Source organism: Salvelinus alpinus, chromosome 28, assembly GCF_045679555.1.
Source record: "Salvelinus alpinus chromosome 28, SLU_Salpinus.1, whole genome shotgun sequence".
NCBI classification, from domain to species: domain Eukaryota; kingdom Metazoa; phylum Chordata; class Actinopteri; order Salmoniformes; family Salmonidae; genus Salvelinus; species Salvelinus alpinus.
Genome location: NC_092113.1, coordinates 667,508 through 686,088, shown reverse-complemented (window position 1 = coordinate 686,088; position 18,581 = coordinate 667,508). Strand labels below are relative to the sequence as shown.

Here is an 18,581-nt window from a genome sequence, read left to right as displayed (position 1 = left end):
AGGAAGGACACCTTTATCTTTGCAGTGACTGGGTTGTACCACAACAAAATGTGGAAAATGTCAACGGGTGTGAATACTTACTGAAAGCACTGTATATTTATATACAATATAGTGTGTTATTTATGTATGTATATACACTGCTCAAAAAAATAAAGGGAACACTTAAACAACACAATGTAACTCCAAGTCAATCAGACTTCTGTGAAATCAAACTGTCCACTTAGGAAGCAACACTGATTGACAATAAATTTCACATGCTGTTGTGCAAATGGAATAGACAAAAGGTGGAAATTATAGGCAATTAGCAAGACACCCCCAATAAAGGAGTGGTTCTGCAGGTGGTGACCACAGACCACTTCTCAGTTCCTATGCTTCCTGGCTGATGTTTTGGTCACTTTTGAATGCTGGCGGTGTTTTCACTCTAGTGGTAGCATGAGACGGAGTCTACAACCCACACAAGTGGCTCAGGTAGTGCAGCTCATCCAGGATGGCACATCAATGCGAGCTGTGGCAAGAAGGTTTGCTGTGTCTGTCAGCGTAGTGTCCAGAGCATGGAGGCGCTACCAGGAGACAGGCCAGTACATCAGGAGACGTGGAGGAGGCCGTAGGAGGGCAACAACCCAGCAGCAGGACCGCTACCTCCGCCTTTGTGCAAGGAGGAGCACTGCCAGAGCCCTGCAAAATGACCTCCAGCAGGCCACAAATGTGCATTTGCTCCTTCAAGTTGGATGGGTTCCGCTGGTGTACAGCAATCTTTAAGTCATATCACAGATTTTCAATTGGATTGAGGTCTGGGCTTTGACTAGGCCATTCCAAGACATTTAAATGTTTCCCCTTAAACCACTCAAGTGTTGCTTTAGCAGTATGCTTAGGGTCATTGTCCTGCTGGAAGGTGAACCTCCGTCCCAGTCTCAAATCTCTGGAAGACTGAATCAAGTTTCCCTCAAGAATTTCCCTGTATTTAGAGCCATCCATCGTGCCTTCATTTCTGACCAGTTTCCCATTCCCTGCCGATGGAAAAACATCCTCACCGCATGATGCTGCCACCACCATGCTTCACTGTGGGGATGGTGTTCTCGGGTTGATGAGAGGTGTTGGGTTAGCACCAGACAGCATTTTCCTTGATGGCCAAAAAGCTTAATTTTAGACTCATCTGACCAGAGTACCTTCTTCCATATGTTTGGGGAGTCTCCCACATTTACTTTTGGCAAACACCAAATGTGTTTGCTTATTTTTTTTCTTTAAGCAATGGTTTTGTTCTGGCCACTTCCGTAAAGCCCAGCTCTGTGGATTGTACTGCTTAAAGTGATCCTATGGACAGATACTCCAATCTCCACTGTTGACATTTGCAGCTCCTTCAGGGTTATCTTTGGACTCTTTTCTTGCCTCTTTGATTTAATGCCTTCCTTGCCTGGTCTGAGTTTTGGTAGGCGGCCCTCCCTTGGCAGGTTTGTTGGGGTGCCATATTCTTTCAATTTTTAAAATAATGGATTTAATGGTGCTCTGTGGTATATCAAAGTTTCTGATATTTTTTAATAACCCAACCATGATCTGTACTTCTCCACAACTTTGTCCCTGACCTGTTTGGAGAGCTCATTGGTCTTCATTGTGCATCTTGCTTGGTGGTGTTGCAGACTCTGGGGCCGTTCAGAAGAGGTGTATAAATATACTGAGATCATGTGACAGATCATGTGACACTTAGATTGCACACAGGTGGACTTTATTTAACTAATTCTGTGATTTCTGAAGGTAATTGGTTGCACCAGATCTTATTTAGGGGCTTCATAGCAAAGGGGGTAAACACATATGCACGCACCACTTTTCTGTTTATTAAACATTTTTCAGACTTTTTTGAAACATGTAATTTTTCTAATTTCACTTACGCAAAATAGTCCAAATTGGTTATGTCCAATACATGAAATCCAAATAAAAATCTATTTAAATCACAGGTTGTATTGCAACAAATTAGGAAAAACGCCAAGGGGGATGAATACTTTTTGCAAGGCACTGTACTCTTTCAAGGGTTTTTCTTTATTTGGACTATTTTCTACATTGTAAAATAATACTGAAGACATCAAAACTATGAAATAACACATGGAATCATGTAGTATCCAAAAAAGTGTTAAACAAATCAAAATACATTTTAAATTCTTCATAGTAGCCATCCTTTGCCTTGATGACAGCTTTGCACACGCTTTGTATTCTCTCAACCATCTTCATCTGGAATGCTTTTCCAACAGTCTTTTAGGAGTTCCCACATACGCTTTGCACTTGTTGGCTGCTTTTCCTTCACTCTGCGGTCCAACTCATTGCAAACCATCTCATTTGGGTTGAGGTCGGGTGATTGTGGAGGCCAGGTCATGTGATGCAGCACTCCACTCTTCGCCTTGGTCAAATAGCCCTTACACAGCCTGGGTGTGTGTTGGGTCATTGTCCAAAGGACAGATTTCCACCGGTCTAATGTCCATTGCTCATTTCTCTTGGCCCAAGCAAGTCTATTCTTCTTATTGGTGTCCTTTTAGTAGTGGTTTCTTTGCAGAAATGCGAGCGTGAAGGCCTGATTAACGCAGTCTCCTCTGAACAGTTAATGTTGAGATGTGTCTGTTGCTTGAACTCTGAAGCATTTATTTGGGCTGCAATTTCTGAGGCTGGTAACTCTAATGAACTTATTCTCTGCAGCAGAGGTAACTGGGTCTTCCTTTCCTCATGAGAGCCAGTTTCATCATAGCGCTGGATGGTTTTTGCAACTGTACTTGAATAAACTTTAAAGTTCTTGACATTTTACGGATTGACTGACCTTCATGTCTTAAAGTAATGATGCACCGTCATTTCTCTTTGTTTATTTGAGCTGTTCTTGCCATAATATGGACTTGGTCTTTTACCAAGTAGGGCTATCTTCTGTATACCACCTCTACCTTGTCACAACACAACTGATTGGCTCAAACGCATTAAGGTGGAAAGAAATTCCACAAATTAACTTTTAACAAGGCACACCTGTTTATTTAAATGCATTTCAGGTGACTACCACACACAGCTGGTTGAGAGAATGCCAAGAATGTCCAAAGCTGTCATCAAGGCAAAGGGTGGCTACTTTGAAGAATCTAAAATATATTTTGATTTGTTTTGGTTACTACATCATTCAATATGTGTTATTTCATAGTTTTGATGTCTTCACTATTATTGTACAATGTAGAAAATTGTAAAAATAAAGAAAAACCCTTGAATGAGTAGATGTGTCCTAACTTTTGACTGGTAGTGTCATATATATTTTCCAGGTCTCTGACATTGCTCGTTCTGCTACTTCTTAATTTCTTTATTTGTGTGTGTATTGTGTTTTTTTTTTGTTTTTTTTGTTATTGCTAGGTATTACTGCACTGTTGGAGCTAGAAACACAAGCTTTTCGTTGCACCTGTAACGTATGTGACCTATAAAATTGGATTATATTTTATTTAGATAAGAATTCACTCCCCTGAGTGTATACATGTTTGAAACACCTTTGGAAGTGATTACAGCTGTGAGGCTTCTTGGGTAAGTCTCTTAGAGCTTTACACACCCATTATCCTTGTTATAAAATCTTCAAGCTCTGTGAAGGTGTTGGGGATGGTGGCTATACAGCAATTTTCAAGTATTGTCATAGATTTTCGAGCAGATTCTAAGTCAACTGTAGATTTGTGGCTGATTTGATTTAGATTTTAGAATGGGTGTGTAAAGCTCTAAGAGACTTACCCAAGAACCCTCACAGCCACAAATCTACATCGGTAAGCAACTCCAATGTATATTTGCCCTGTTTTTGTCCAGTTGAAAGGTATGTTGTAAAGTAGACTGAAGCAGGTTTTCCTCTAGGATTTTTCCTGTGCTTCGCTCCATCCCGTTTCTTTTTATCCTGAAAACCTCCACTGTCTTTGGCGATGTTAAGCATACCCATACCATGATGCAGCCACCTCCATGCTTTTAAAAGGAGGCAGGTACTCAGTGATTTGTTGTGTTGGATTTGCACCAAACATAAGGTTTCGCATTTAGGCCAAAAAGTGTGTTCCTTTGCTGTGTTTTTTTTGCAGTATTACTTTAGTGCCTTGGTATATGTTTTGGAGTATTTTTTGCTCTGTATATTTGAATTCTTCTTTTCACTCTAACATTCAGGTAATTATTGTGGAGTCACTACAATGTTGCGATATCCCCATTTTTTTTTTCTCTACCATAACCGCAATTGAACTCCGTAGCTATTTTAAAACGGAATCATGGTGACCACCCTGAGCAGTTTCCTTCCTGTCCTGCAGCTCAGTTCAGAAGGGCGACTGTGTCTTTGGTGGTTTAAAACATCACCCACAGCATAGTTATTAACTTGAGTATGCTTAAAGAGATATTCAGTGTCTGATTTGTTATTGTTACCCATCTAACAATCACTGCCCTTCTTTGATGCTTTTGAAAAGCTCCCTGGTCTTTGTAGTTGAATATGCGCTTGAAATTCAGTACTTGACAAAGCGACCTTACATATGTTATACAGTGCCTTCGGAGAGTTTTCAGACCCTTGACTTTTTCCACATTTTGTTACTTTACAGCCTTATTCTGAAAATAATTAAATAAAACAATTTCCTCAGCAATCTACACACAATAGCCCATAATGACAAAGCGAAAACAGGTTTTGAGGAATGTTAGCAAATGTATTAAAAACAAAAGACACCTTATTTACATAAGTATTCAGACTTTTTGCTATGAGACTCGAAATTGAGCACAGGTGCATCCTGTTTCCATTGAGCATCCTTGAGATGTTTCTACTACTTGATTGGAGTTCACCTGTGGTAAATTCAATTGATTGGACATTATTTGGAGAGGCGCACACTTGTCAATATAAGGTCCCACAGTTGACAGTGCATGTCAGAGCAAAAACCAAGCCATGAGGTTGAAGGAAATTATCCGTAGAGCTTCGAGACAGGATTGTGTCGAGGCACAGATCTAGGGAAGAGTACCATTACATTTCTGCAGAAATGAAGATACCCAAGAACACACCGGCCTCCATCATTCTTAAATGGAAGAAGTTTGGAACCACCAAGATTCTTCTTAGAGCTGGCTGCTTGGCCAAACTGAGCAGTCGGGGGAGAAGGGCCTTGGTCAGAGAGGTGACGAAGAACCCGATGGTCACTCTGACAGAGATCCAGAGTTCCTCTGTGGAGATGGGAGAACCTTCCAGAAGGACAACCGTCTCAGCAGTACACAACCAATTAGGCCTTTATGGTAGAGTGGCCAGACGGAAGCCACTCCTCAGCGAAAGGCACAAGACAGCCTGCTTGGAGTTTGCTGAAAGACACCTAAAGACTGTCAGACCATGATAAACAAGATTCTCTGGTCTGATGAAACCAAGATTGAACTCTTTGGCCTGAATGCTAAGTGTCACGTCTAAAGGGAACCTGGCACCATCCCTACGGTGAAGCATGGTGGTGGAAGCATCATGCTATGGGAATGTTTTTCAGCGGCAGGGACTGGGAGACTAGTCGGGATCGAGGGAAAGATGAATGGAGCAAAGTACCTAGATGATAACCTGATCCAGAGTGCTCAGGACCTCAGACTGGGGCAAAGGTTCACCTTCCAATAGGAAAAGACAATACAGGAGTGGCTGTGGGACAAGTCTCTGAATATCCTTGAGTGGCCCATCCAGAGCCCGGACTTGAACCTGATCGAACATCTCTGGAGAACTGAAAATAGCTGTGCAGCAATGCTCCCCATCCAACCTGACAGAGCTTGAGGATCTGTAGAGAAGAATGGGAGAAACTCCCCAAATACAGGTGTGCCAATCCTGTAGCGTCATACCCAAGAAGACTTGAGGCTGTAATCGCTGCCAAAGGTGCTTCAACAAAGTACTGAGCAACGGGTCTGAATACTTATCTAAATGTGATATTTCCTTTTTTTCGTTAAATATATAAATTAGCAACAACATTTCAACTTTTGCTTTGTCATTATGTGGTATTGTGTGTAGGTTGATGAAGAAAAACAATTTAATCCATTTTAGAATAAGGCTCTAACCTACAAAATGTGGAAAAAGTGAATGGTCTGAATACTTTCCAAAGGCACTGTATGTATGGGGGACCGAAGAAGGGGTAGTCATTTAAAAATCATGTTAGCCCCTATTATTTCACACATTGAGTCCATGTAACTTGTGATTTGTTATGCTAAATTTGACCCCTCTCCTAATTTAGTTTTTAAATGATTAAGTTGTAAAAGTGTAGATTTTTATTTTCATTTTGACATGATGGACTATTTTGTGTGGATCAATGACAAAATAAAAATCACAATTAAATCTATTACAATCCAACATTGTAACGCAACAAAAGAGGGTGAATACTTATGATCCCCACTGTTGTTGGCCCTAAGGGAAATTAAATGGATCCTAGATCATTTTTGCCAGCGCCATGCTCCATACTCCAGTAGCCACCTGTAGAGAGAGATCTGTGGGCTCCGTCCTCATTATCAAAGGAAGAGATTTAGGTGAAAAGGCGGTTGGATCAACTTGGACTTTTCCCCTAGTCTTAGTGAAATGGATTTTGGTCGACGTTAGTGGACATCATGCTTAGGCCTGAATTCAGTCTTTACAGATAACCTTTAGAAAACCTTTTTATGTGAATGAGTGAGGTAACGGCTATTTTATTCACAAGCTGATGTGGAGTAACCTGTGGTTGTGTGATCTGACCACTTGGCGGTCTTAACCCTACGGTTGTAAGAATACTCCATGTGTTTTCAGTCATCACTCCAGCTCTACTGGATGATGCTAGGGTGGCTGAGTGTGATAGTGTTATGGCGCACACGTAAATGTGAGCATCAGCCTGTCAGATCCTTTTCCAGGGAATTGGCTGTGAATGGTAAAAAATACCTAAATTTTTGTTTAGTTGTGGGTAGTGGTTTCAGCACAGTGTAGAATTAAATGTTAAACAAATCTTTAATAAACTGCATACAACATAAAATTGAAAACTGTGGAAAGTTGTATGAATGATAATGAGTTGCCAATGAGTTAATTAAATCAAATAACATTTTATTTGTTACATGCTTTGTGGTAGACTAACAGTGAATTACTTACGGGTCCTTTTCCAACATTGCAGAGTTAAACATAAACGAACAAACCCCAAAAAACATTTTTGAAATTGTAACACGAGGAATAAATACACATTGAATAATAAATAACATGTGTGTCAAAAATGTCAAAAATGTATTTTCTACTGCCTGTTATATAGGTCACAGTCTTTCGAATGAAGTGCCTGCATTATTACACTTATTATTCGGCAATTGTGGAAATGAATTAAGATATATATATGTATATATATATATATATATATGTGTATACTTTAAAAAAAACTATGTACAGTACAACTGAGGCAAAAGTGTTGAAAAGCGTAGAAATGCTGTTTGCTGCTAATCTGGTTCTGTTCTGTAAGTGGCACTTTGGGACCCATCCTTTGAAAAGAGCAATCTCTCAAAGGCCCTAGGAATGGGATCCATGTGTACAGGGGTGATCTGTCTGTCACAGGGACAACAACCCAACTTGGGATGGGGGAAGGTTTAAGCGGGTGGAATATTGGAGGACAATTGGAGGTTTACTCAGTCGCAGCGACAGTATGCATAACATTTCAAATGTCATGGTACAGCTATGTGGACACTCAATCATCATGGTACTTTTAAATGTTAAGTTTACAAACGTATATCGTAAGTATAACTCAAACTCTTCTCATTATGGTCAGTGGTGAAATAAGTTTAGCTAGTTATAATTGTAATGGCTTAGCAGACAATAACAAAAGACGAACAGTCTTTACCTTGCTAAAAGAGGAATATACACTGAGTGTTCTAAATATTAAGGACAGCTGCTCTTTCCATGACAGACTGACCAGGTGAGTCCAGGTGAAAGCTACAGTATGATCCTTTATTGATGTCACTTGTTAAATCCACTTAAATTGGTGTAGATGAAGGGGAGGAAACAGGTTAAAGAAGGATTTTTAAGCCTTATGACAATTGAGACATGGAAGTGAATAATGAATAACGAAGTGCATCTCAATATTAGGATGGTGTCCTTAATCTTTTGTACACTCAGTGTAATATCTAATGTTTACAAGAAAGTCATTCTACATTTTTAGATTAATTTGTGTGGAAAAAGGACTGGGGGGGGGTAAAATATACTTGTCCCATGGGCAAAAAAAAGCTCAAAAGGGTTGATGATATTAATTAACAATAATCCGCAAGGAAGGTGCATCCTTTTAAATGTGCTATTGGACCAAGAACAGATTTGGCTCATTAATCTATACGGTCCAAATAATGATAATAAATATATATATGTATACTTTTATCGAGTTTTCTTGCAATACACAACTTTTAGTATGTGGGAGATTATAATATGGCTAAATTGGAACTAGTAGATTTTTGGAGGCTTAAATACCCTGACCTAGTGAGATATATACATGGTGGAGGCTCAATCAAGTTAGTCATCTTGACTACTTATGTTATTCTTGCTTGCACCAAAAGTTTAAAAGTGTTGATAGGGGACAGAATGCGGCCGGACCATCAAATAATTTGCATACATATTACTCTTACGGAATTTCCACGTGGGCGAGGATTTTGGAAATTTGATCAAAGCCTACTGTATGACATAATTTATAACTGACTTTTTCCCTATGTAAAATAAGTACAGATGATCCCCTTATTGTCTGGGACTCTTTCAAACGTGTCTTTTAGAGGCCATCCAACACTTCTTTAAAACAAACAATTTACGTCAAAAGAGTTATCAAAGGAACTAGAGGAACTAACAGTACAGATGGAAGTAATAAAACTGTTCCACAGAATAAGGAAAAACAGGAGGAACTTATTCAAGAAAGATCTAGTGTAATATATTATAAAAATAAAGTGAACTGGATGAAATATGGGGAAATAAATGCCCCAAATATTTTTTTTGCAATGGTATCAAAAATGATTTACAAAAACTTGTTACAAATGTTGGAGTTATCCTTGATTCACCAAACTATATTTTGAAAGAGGAACCAAAGTACTTTAAGCATATGTTTTCATTTCAGTCTCCTCCATCTCCACTAACTGAAGTTAATTGTAATTATAATAGTTTTTTTTAGTAATGTAAAATTAACAGCTGTACAGAGACTTATGTGAAGGACAAATTACAGAGGAGGAACTTCTTAATGTAATTATAGCCTTTACGTCCCGGTGTGGATGGCATACCAGTTGAGGTATATATAGCCCTTTTCAATGTACTCAGATGTCCATTATTAGCATGTTGTACCCACTCCTATAAAAATGGTAGACTCAGATACTAAGCGAGAAGGTCTGATTTCACTATTACTGAAACAGGACCCAGGTGGTAAATATAAAGATCGAGCCCACCTAAAAAAATTGGAGGACCCTTGCACTTTAGCTAAAATTCTAGCAAAATTCATAGCACAGAATTAAAAAGTTATTGTTGTTATTATTCATCCTAATCAGACAGGTTTTTTACATTAATACATTGGAGATAATTTAAGTACTGGAAACAATAGAAGTCGTTGAAAAATCTGGGAAACCAGGTCTGGTATTCATAGCTCATCATAGCTCATCATTCATTTTGAAAAGGCCTTTTGATAAAGTATGACAAATTTATATATAAATGCTTGGACTATTTTAATTTTAAAGAATATCTTATACAGTTGGTCAAAGTTTTGTATAGTAACCCCAAGTTTAAAATTGTAAATAATGGCTACTTCTCAGAAATTATTAAACTGTAAAGAGAAAAACAGGGTTGTCCACTATCGGCATATCTATTTATTTTAGCCATCGGAATATTAAAATCAGATCCAACAATCTCAAGTGGCTAGAAATCCAGGGCTTAAAAATAAAGGTGTCATTGTAAACTGACAACTCTTGTTTTAAATCCACAATTTGGATCCCTGCACAGCCTCAGAGGATATAGATACTTTTTCTAACCTCTCTTAATTACAACCGTGTTCCATATGTGACCGACCGGCTCGATTCGGTCTTATGTAGCAAAATTTGAAATTGTCATGTCTACTCCCGCTCCTCCTGTCTGGCACTCGTTGTCGGCTGTTGTCTAATCATGACGCACACCTGCCACCATCGTTACGTGCACCTGCGCCTCATGGCATTCACCTGGACTCCATCACTTTCTTGATTACCTCCCCTATATCTGTCTCTCCCCTTGGTTCTTTCCTCAGGTGTTATTGACTCTGTTTTGATTTCATGTCTGTACGCTTTTCATGTTTTCTTGTTTTGTACCATGTTTTATTTTTTTATTCAATGATTCACTCCCTGTACTTGCTTCCCGACTCCCAGTGTACACGTTACATACATTGTTTTTTACATTGGCTAAAAGTAGAGACTCAGAGCTAGAAAATGGAATATCATACGCTACAGTTGTCTACACTCATTCAGCATTGTTCACACCCTTTTAAGCTTTAGCCCCACCCATCTCTTTAAGGATTCACATGTGAGGCTATGTACTAAACAACCAAAGATTTCAAGACTAAAGGGCTGGTTTATACTGTGGGTGTGTTCGTAAGTGCCAGAGTGTGCTCTGGAAGTTCGTAAACTCAGAGCGTTGTCAGATTAAAAATGGCCAAATTCAGAGCGTTTTGCTTTCAGAGCGCACGCACACGGGATGCTCTGGCCGAAAAATAGGGTTGATCCGAGCTTGGGTGCTTGACTGCTTACTGGCTATCTAATTTCAGACACAAATGAGAAACTCCCCTTGACCATTTTACATGACCTAGCAGAGCTGGTTAGGCTGTTTTTATGTTATCCAGAGCGTTGGTGACTGCAACTGTGCTGCTGGCAACAATTGAATTACATTTTTTTGCCAACGTTTACTGACACCGGTCATTTTCAACAGATGCTGAGCGTTTGTAAATTTGTCAGTTATTCTGCACTCTGACACATTGAGACGAGGGTGCTCTGAAATCTGAGTAGATAGCCAGAGTGAATTTACCAGTCTTTTGTTTAGACATGTAGCGAGCTAGCTTAACAATTAACCATAATCCCAGCTAACCAACCAGGTTCAATGTTAGCTAGCTAACATTAGGCTATAACTAGCAATGCAAATGGCTCTGAGATACGAATAATATTACTACCCAGATCATACATGTACCATTATCTAGCTAGCCAGCCACTTTAACTTGAAAGGAAAACGACTTTCTGATCAAATTAGAAATGTGTAATATCTGAAAATGTAGCTAGCTAGACTCTTACCTCTATACATGGATGGACGCTTTTCCCTCTTTCACGGATGCCATGGTTGCCCTTAGTTTGAAGATATAATCCAGAGACAGGTTTTTTATACAACAGCCTTCTCTTTTCAACTCCTTCTGCATATTTGCAATCAAACGCCAGAATTTTTTCATCTCCTTAGCTATCATACTCTAGTTCCACTGAATTCAAAACTCGGGTCCTCCAGAAATTGGAGAGCAAAACTTTTGCAGTTCTACTACGACATATCTTTAAAAAAAAGCAGTGTTAGAAAGGATTACCTACACATACTGACCAGCTCATTATATACAGAAGCTTGCTACATGGCAGACCAATCCGAACTCTCGGCAAGTCCAGCCCAGTCATTATCTCAGCCAATCATGGCTAGTAGGAAGGTTGCTGACTTTTTCCATGGCTAAATCAACTGGGCTCGTAATTTTAAATGTTTTATTTGTATTTACAGATGGCATACAAGTCTGTTATTAACGCACATGAAAGGTCACATGTTCCAGAAGGCATTTAGATAAAAAATGTTCACGATCAAATGGCGCTCCCTTGAAGTAGTGACCCGAGTCACGTATTACATATTGGATTGCAAAAAAATAACTTTTACATTACAATGTAGTTTACCAATAAATCGGTCTGACGGTGAAGTGTACATACTCGTTATTCATGTCCCGAAATAAATAAATTCTCACTACAATACATTTTAATAGAAAGTTAGCAAAAATAGATAACATCTTGCTACCATGGAAAACAAAATACCTGTCTATTTGTAGAAAAATCACCCTGATTTTAATTATTTAGTCATATTCCTGTTTACCTATTTACTGATGGCCATGCCTAAACTGGGGAAAAAAAGTATTATATGGGCAAAGAAGATTCCACTTCGTTTGGAATGGAAAGCCAGACAAAATTTAAACGGGCCTATTTAGATAATGAATATGAATTTGGAGGGCTACAATTATTAAACATTAAAGCATTGAACCTCTCACTAAAGGCTTCATTCGTACAAAACTTTTATTTAAATCCAAACTCGTTCTCCTGCACATTATTAAGAATGGCTCAGCCCATGAAAAAAAAAAAATGCCTCTCTCCTTTTATTCAGATTATAAACTCTCACTTTCGGTTATTTGAAAATTATATAATCTCCAAAATATTGCTATTTTAAAACAAGAGATAGAAATCTGGCTAGAATTTCAGTTTAATCCACCAGAAAATAACAATATTACAACAAATATTCTGGTTAAACTCAAATATATTAATTGATAATAAACGAACATTATAATAATATTCTTTGTTCATGTCACACATGCAGCTAACAAAAGTATATGGAAACGTCTGCTCTATCCAAAATTACAACCAACCGATTGAGGCATTACACCACAAATGGAGGAGGAAAGTGGAAGGCGAAGAAGCTAAGGAACGTATCTGTCGGCCCTTTTATTATAGACCAAAATTGGTTGAAAAATGTTTGATAAATAAAAAAGTTGGCAGCCTCGAGTCTTTTTGGGTATAACACTACAAGTTTGGCACAGATGTATTTGTGGAGTTTCTCCCATTCTTCTCTGCAGATCATCAAGCTTTGTCAGGTTGGATGGGGAGTGTCGCTGCACAGCTATTTTCAGGTATCTTCAGAGATGTTCGAAAGGGTTCAAGTCCAGGCTCTGGCTGGGCAACACAAGGACATTGAGACTTGTCCCGAAGCCACTCCTGCGTTGTCTTGGCTGTGTGCTTAGTGTCGTTGTCCTGTTGGAAGCTGAACCTTTGCCCCAGTCTGAAGTCCTGAGCGCTCTGGAGCAGATTTTCATCAAGAATCTCTCCGTACTTTGCTCCGTTCATCTTTCCCTAGATCCTGACTAGTTTCCCAGTCCCTGCCACTGAAAAACATCCCCATAGCATGATGCTGCCACCACCATGCTCCACCATAGGGATGGCGCAAGGTTTCCTCCAGACGTGACACTTTGCATTCAGGTCAAAGAGTACAATCTTGGTTTCATCAGACCAGAGTATCTTGTTTTTCATAGGCTAAGAGTCCTTTAGGTCCAAGCGGGCTGTTATGTGCCTTTTACTGAGGAGTGGCTTTCGTCTAGCCACTCTACCATAAAGGCCTGATTGGAGTGTTGCAGAGATGGTTGTTCTTCTGGAACGTTCTCCCATCTCCACAGAGGAACTCTGGAGCTCTGTCAGAGTGACCATTGGGTTCTTGGGCACCTCCCTGACCAAGGTCCTTCTCCCCTGATTGCTCAGTTTGGCTGGGCGGCCAGCTCTAGGAAGAGTCTTGGTGGTTCCAAACTTATTCCATTTAAGAATGATGGCGGCCACTGTGTTCTTAGGGACCTTCATTGCTGAAGAAATGTTTTGGTGCCCTTCCCCAGATCTGTGCCTCGACACAATCCTGTCTCGGCGCTTTACTGAGAATTCCTTCGATCTCATAGCTTGGTTTTTGCTCTGGTATGCACTCAACTGTATGACCAAATACAGACAGGTTTGTGCCTTTCCAAATCATGTCCAATCAATTTGAAGAAACATCTCAAGGATGTTCAATGGAAACAGAGTGCAACCATCCCTGTTCTGTAGATTTTGCTGCGAAGAGGTAGAATCATTAGATCACTTGTTTTGGTACTGCCCATACTGCATGTAGCTTGTTTTTGGTTGCAGGCTCAGGAATGGCTGAAAAAGCACAACATTTACCTAAAGCTTGTGGTTGCCTATCCTCACCGCCAGGGGGCGGCCATTCAGGAAGTCCAAGATCCAGTTGCAGAGTAAGGTCTTCAGTCCCAGGGTCCTGAACTTTGTGATGAGCCTCGAAGGGACTGTGTGTTGAATGCTAAGCTGTAGTCATTATTTCACAGGTACAGTTGAAGTCGGAAGTTTACATACACTTAGGTTGGAGTCATTAACTCGTTTTTCAACCACTCCACAAATTTCTTGTAGACAAACTATAGTTTTGGCAAGTAGGTTAGGATATCTACTTTGTGCATGACACAAGTCATTTTTACGAAAATTGTTTACAGGCAGATTATTTCACCTATAATTCACTCTCACAATTCCAGTGGGTCAGAAGTTTACATACACTAAGTTGATTGTGCTTTAAACAGCTTGGAAAATTCCAGAAAATGATGTCATGGCTTTAGAAGCTTCTGATAGGCTAATTGACATCATTTGAGTCAATTGGAGATGTACCTGTGGATGTATTTCAAGGCTTACCTTCAAACTCAGTGCCCCTTTGCTTGACATCATGGGAAAATCAATAGAAATCAGCCAAGACCTCAGAAAAAAAATTGTAGACCTCCACAAGTCTGGTTCATCTTTGGGAGCAATTTCCAAACGCCTGAAGGTACCACGTTCATCTGTACAAACAATAGTACGCAAGTATAAACACCATGGGACCACGCAGCCGTCATACCACTCAGGAAGGAGACGCGTTCTGTCTCCTAGAGATTAACGTACTTTGGTGCGAAAAGTGAAAATCAATCCCAGAACAGCAGCAAAGGACCTTGTGAAGATGCTGGAGGAAACGGGTACAAAAGTATCTATATGCACAGTAAAACGAGTCCTATATCGACATAACCTGAAAGGCCGCTCGGCATGGACAAAGCCACTGCTCCAAAACCGCCATAAAAAAGCCAGACTACAGTTTGCAACTGCACATGGGGACAAAGATTGTACTTTTTGGAGAAATGTCCTCTTGTCTGATGAAACAAAAATGTAACTGTTTGGCCATAATAACCATCGTTATGTTAAGAGCAAAAAGGGGGAGGCTTGCAAGCTGAAGAACACCATCCCAACCATGAAGCATAGAGGTGGCAGCATCATGTTGTGGGGGTGCTTTGCTGCAGGAGGGACTGGTGCACTTCACAAAATAGATGGCATCATAAGGTAGGGAAATGATGTGGATATATTGAAGCAACATCTCAAGACATCAGTCAGGAAGTTAAAGCTTGGTCGCAAATGGGTCTTCCAACTGGACAATGACCCCGAGCATACTTCCAAAGTTGTGGCAAAATGGCTTAAGGACAACAAAGTCAAGGTATTGGAGTGGCCATCACAATGCTCCAACCTCAATCCTATAGAAAATGTGTCGGCAGAATTGAAAAAGTGTGTGGGAGCCAGGAGGCCTACAACCTGACACCAACTCTGTCAGGAATGGGCCAAAATTCATCCAACTTATTGTGGGAAGCCTGTGGAAGGCTATCCGAAGCATTTGACCCATGTTAAATAATTTAAAGGCAATGCTTCCAAATACTAGTTGAGTGTATGTAAACTTCTAACCCACTGGGAATGTGATGAAAGAAATAAAAGTGGAACTCTATTATTCTGACATTTCACATTCTTAAAATAAAGTGGTGATCCTAACTGACCGAAGACACTGAATTTTTACTCTGATTAAATGTCAGAAATTGTGAAAAACTGAGTTTAAATGTATTTGGCTAAGGTGTATGTAAACCTTCGACTTCAACTGTATTCCTTTTGTCCAGGTGGGTGAGGGCAGTGTGGAGTGCAACAGAGATTGCGTCATCTGTGGCTCTGTTGGGGCGGTATGCGAATTGGAGTGGGTCCAGATTGTCTGCGATAATGGTGTTGGTATGAGCCAGAATGATAAGCATTTCAGGGCTATAGATGTGAGTGCTACAGGCTTGAAACAAGTTGATATTACAGACCGGGTCAGGCATAGGAGAATACATGTGCCAGCTGTTCAGTGCATGCTCTCAGTATGTGTCATAGTTTTCCGTCTGGCCTTGCGAATGTTAACCTGTTTAAAGGTTTTACTCACATCGCCTACGGAGAGCGAGGTCATACAGTTGGCACCTGAGCAATGGAGAAAATGGAGCAGCTGCATCCCCACATTTTTACCAGAAAAGTGTCATGATCCATTGGGAAATTTGTCATTTTCAATGATTAGTAATGTTTTGAGCTAGTCTGTATTAAGATGGATATGTCAACTTTATTTATTATATCATTAACAGATTGCATTTTGCACCCCCTCAAGATTAATGGTTTTTCCCACTTGAATTTTTTTTTGTCTCCCTCCTGCATGCCATTTTTTTGGTTCAGTTAGAAAGCACTAGTTGCACCACTGGTGTTTTAAAATCCAAAGGCACCTGCAGGCATTTAACAGCACTGTGCATTGTTGCCATATATTTTCCCAACATCAATCGGTTAATCCTTAAGTTTATTGACGCCCCCGTGCATCAATCTAATTAACATAATATTCAAATCCCCATGAAAATCCTTCAGTTTTTAAGCTTGAGATATATATATTTTTTTTTGCATGGGCAGCATCTCAATCCACCACATACCCCTATGTCAGCCTGTCGCGTCTGCAGTGGAAAGTTGCAGAGTTACAGCGCTGTTTGTCAGACCAGGAAACAGCCCGCGAATCGGGTTGTAGAGCAAAATGGAGGACACCATCGTGTTTGTGAGTCTCCCCTTTCCACAGTGGGGTTAAATTAGTTTTGTAGCCCAAACAGTTCAGATGCTACAGACAGAAGTTGGCAGACGAGTCCCGAGGGGCTTGTGGGGGTTGAAGAGCAAAACGGAGAACACCATCGTGCTCCTGATAGTCTCGTCTTTCAATAGAGTGGCCATATTAGTCAGTAGGCCAAACCATTCAGATACTACAGACGTTTTCTTGAGAAGACAGATTTCAGGATGTCTCCTTGTCTTACAAACAGGGCTGTAGCTCTGTCACTTTCCACCGCAGATGTAATGGATTGAGATGCGGCCCATGCAACAAAAAAAAAAAGATTTTGACGGGGATACTTTTTATTATGTTAATTAGATTATGGACTCTTAAGGATTTAGGGGTATGGGGGTATGTGGTGGATTTAATTGGGGGTGGGACTTTCAGGGAAGGGAGTAGATTAGTAATCTAGTCATTAAACATATTTTCAATGTAATATGTTGTGGCAAATCCTATATCAATCAAATTTCAATCTAACGTATTTATAAAGCCCTTTTTTCATCAGCAGATGTCACAAAGTGCAATACAGAAACCCAGCCTAAAACCCCAAACAGCAAGCAATGCAGATGTAGAAGCACTTTGAAAGGCAGGAACCTAGAGAGGAACCAGGCTCTGAGTGGTGGCCAGTCTTCTTCTAGCTGTGCCGGGTGGAGATTATACACATTGCCATTAAGGGTAGATTTTTCTTCAAGAAGTTCAAATAGTTGTGTACTGTTCATAAATTGGATTCCCCTGTGAAGAAACAGTGTAAAATTGCAGGAAAAAGTTTTTCTGCAATTCCTAAAAATATGAACAAATAATTTTATCAACAAAATAATTGCAAAAAAATGCACCCCCCACTTTCAGACAAAGCCAGGCGCTCATGCTCTCGCAAGTATAAAAGGCAATTAGCTCTTGTTCAACCCCTGCTTACAAAAGGGCTATTTTGGAATTTTGGCAATGAAGCACGAGAGCCAGATGAACGAGAGCCCGAAGAACTCATGGATACCATTAAGTCTCTGCATCCAGTATGAAGGACGTTAGATGTAGTTTCGCCAGCCAATGGTAACTTGAGTTGATGCAATGACTGGAGGTGCGCTAACGCAAGTTAGCAATTGCACTAACGCTAGTTAGCAACTTCCTTCAAACTGCACGCAGAGACATCACAATAGTATCAATGAGTTCATCTCATAGATAAAGGGCTTAATAATAATAGCTGTCTGAACAAGACCTAAATGCCTTCTATGCTTGCTTAGAAGAGTATTTAAGATATATAAGGGGTATTTTTTAAAATATTTTTTTTTAGATGAGAGGAAATGCTTTTTGTGTGTTCTTGGATGGTTAATGTTATGATTTGTTGCCTCCCACCTCTCGCTCTCTCACTCTTTCTTTCTTTCTTTCTCTCTCTCTCCCCATCTCTCTCTCAATAGGCACCTTGGCTTGGACCTTGTTCCTAGAAAGGAGTTTGAAATGGTGGATCCGGATCATATCAGTGCATCTGAACTCTACAAAATGGTATGGTCAACATGGGGAGGTATTAATGTTGCATTCTTTACATGGCCATTCTATATGGGTGTTATGTGTGAATGCAAATCTATACACATCATTTCCTCTATCAAATCCCTGGGAAATAAGAGAACAGTGACCCTCAAGATGTGCATTATTATAATGTGTTTATTAATTTAATATTATTATACAGGCACAGGGTACTTCCATAATCTGTGTGTGTGCATGTGTGCTGTATGATTTGTGTTTGTCTGCCTTGTGCACTTGTGAATGTATGTGTCTTGTATGCATTTTCTTAGTAAGGGTTTTTGTGCGTTGGTGCGTGTGGCACAACTCTGCTTTTGTGGATCAAGCCAGTTCATCCCCCCTACTCTTTAAGCCCACATTTCTGCCATATTGAGTGTCCCTCTAC

General features: G+C 40.0%; 1 protein-coding gene across 5 annotated transcripts in view; it reads left to right on the top strand.

The window, feature by feature from the left end:
- Positions 1-18,581, top strand: part of LOC139556909 (dedicator of cytokinesis protein 3-like) — a 77,775-nt gene that overhangs the window by 20,574 nt on the left and 38,620 nt on the right. For all 5 annotated transcript variants that reach the window (XM_071371027.1, XM_071371024.1, XM_071371025.1 and 2 more), the window contains exon 7: positions 18,094-18,178. In XM_071371027.1, coding sequence (XP_071227128.1) covers positions 18,094-18,178 — 85 coding nt within the window. The remainder of the gene's footprint in view (positions 1-18,093; positions 18,179-18,581) is intronic.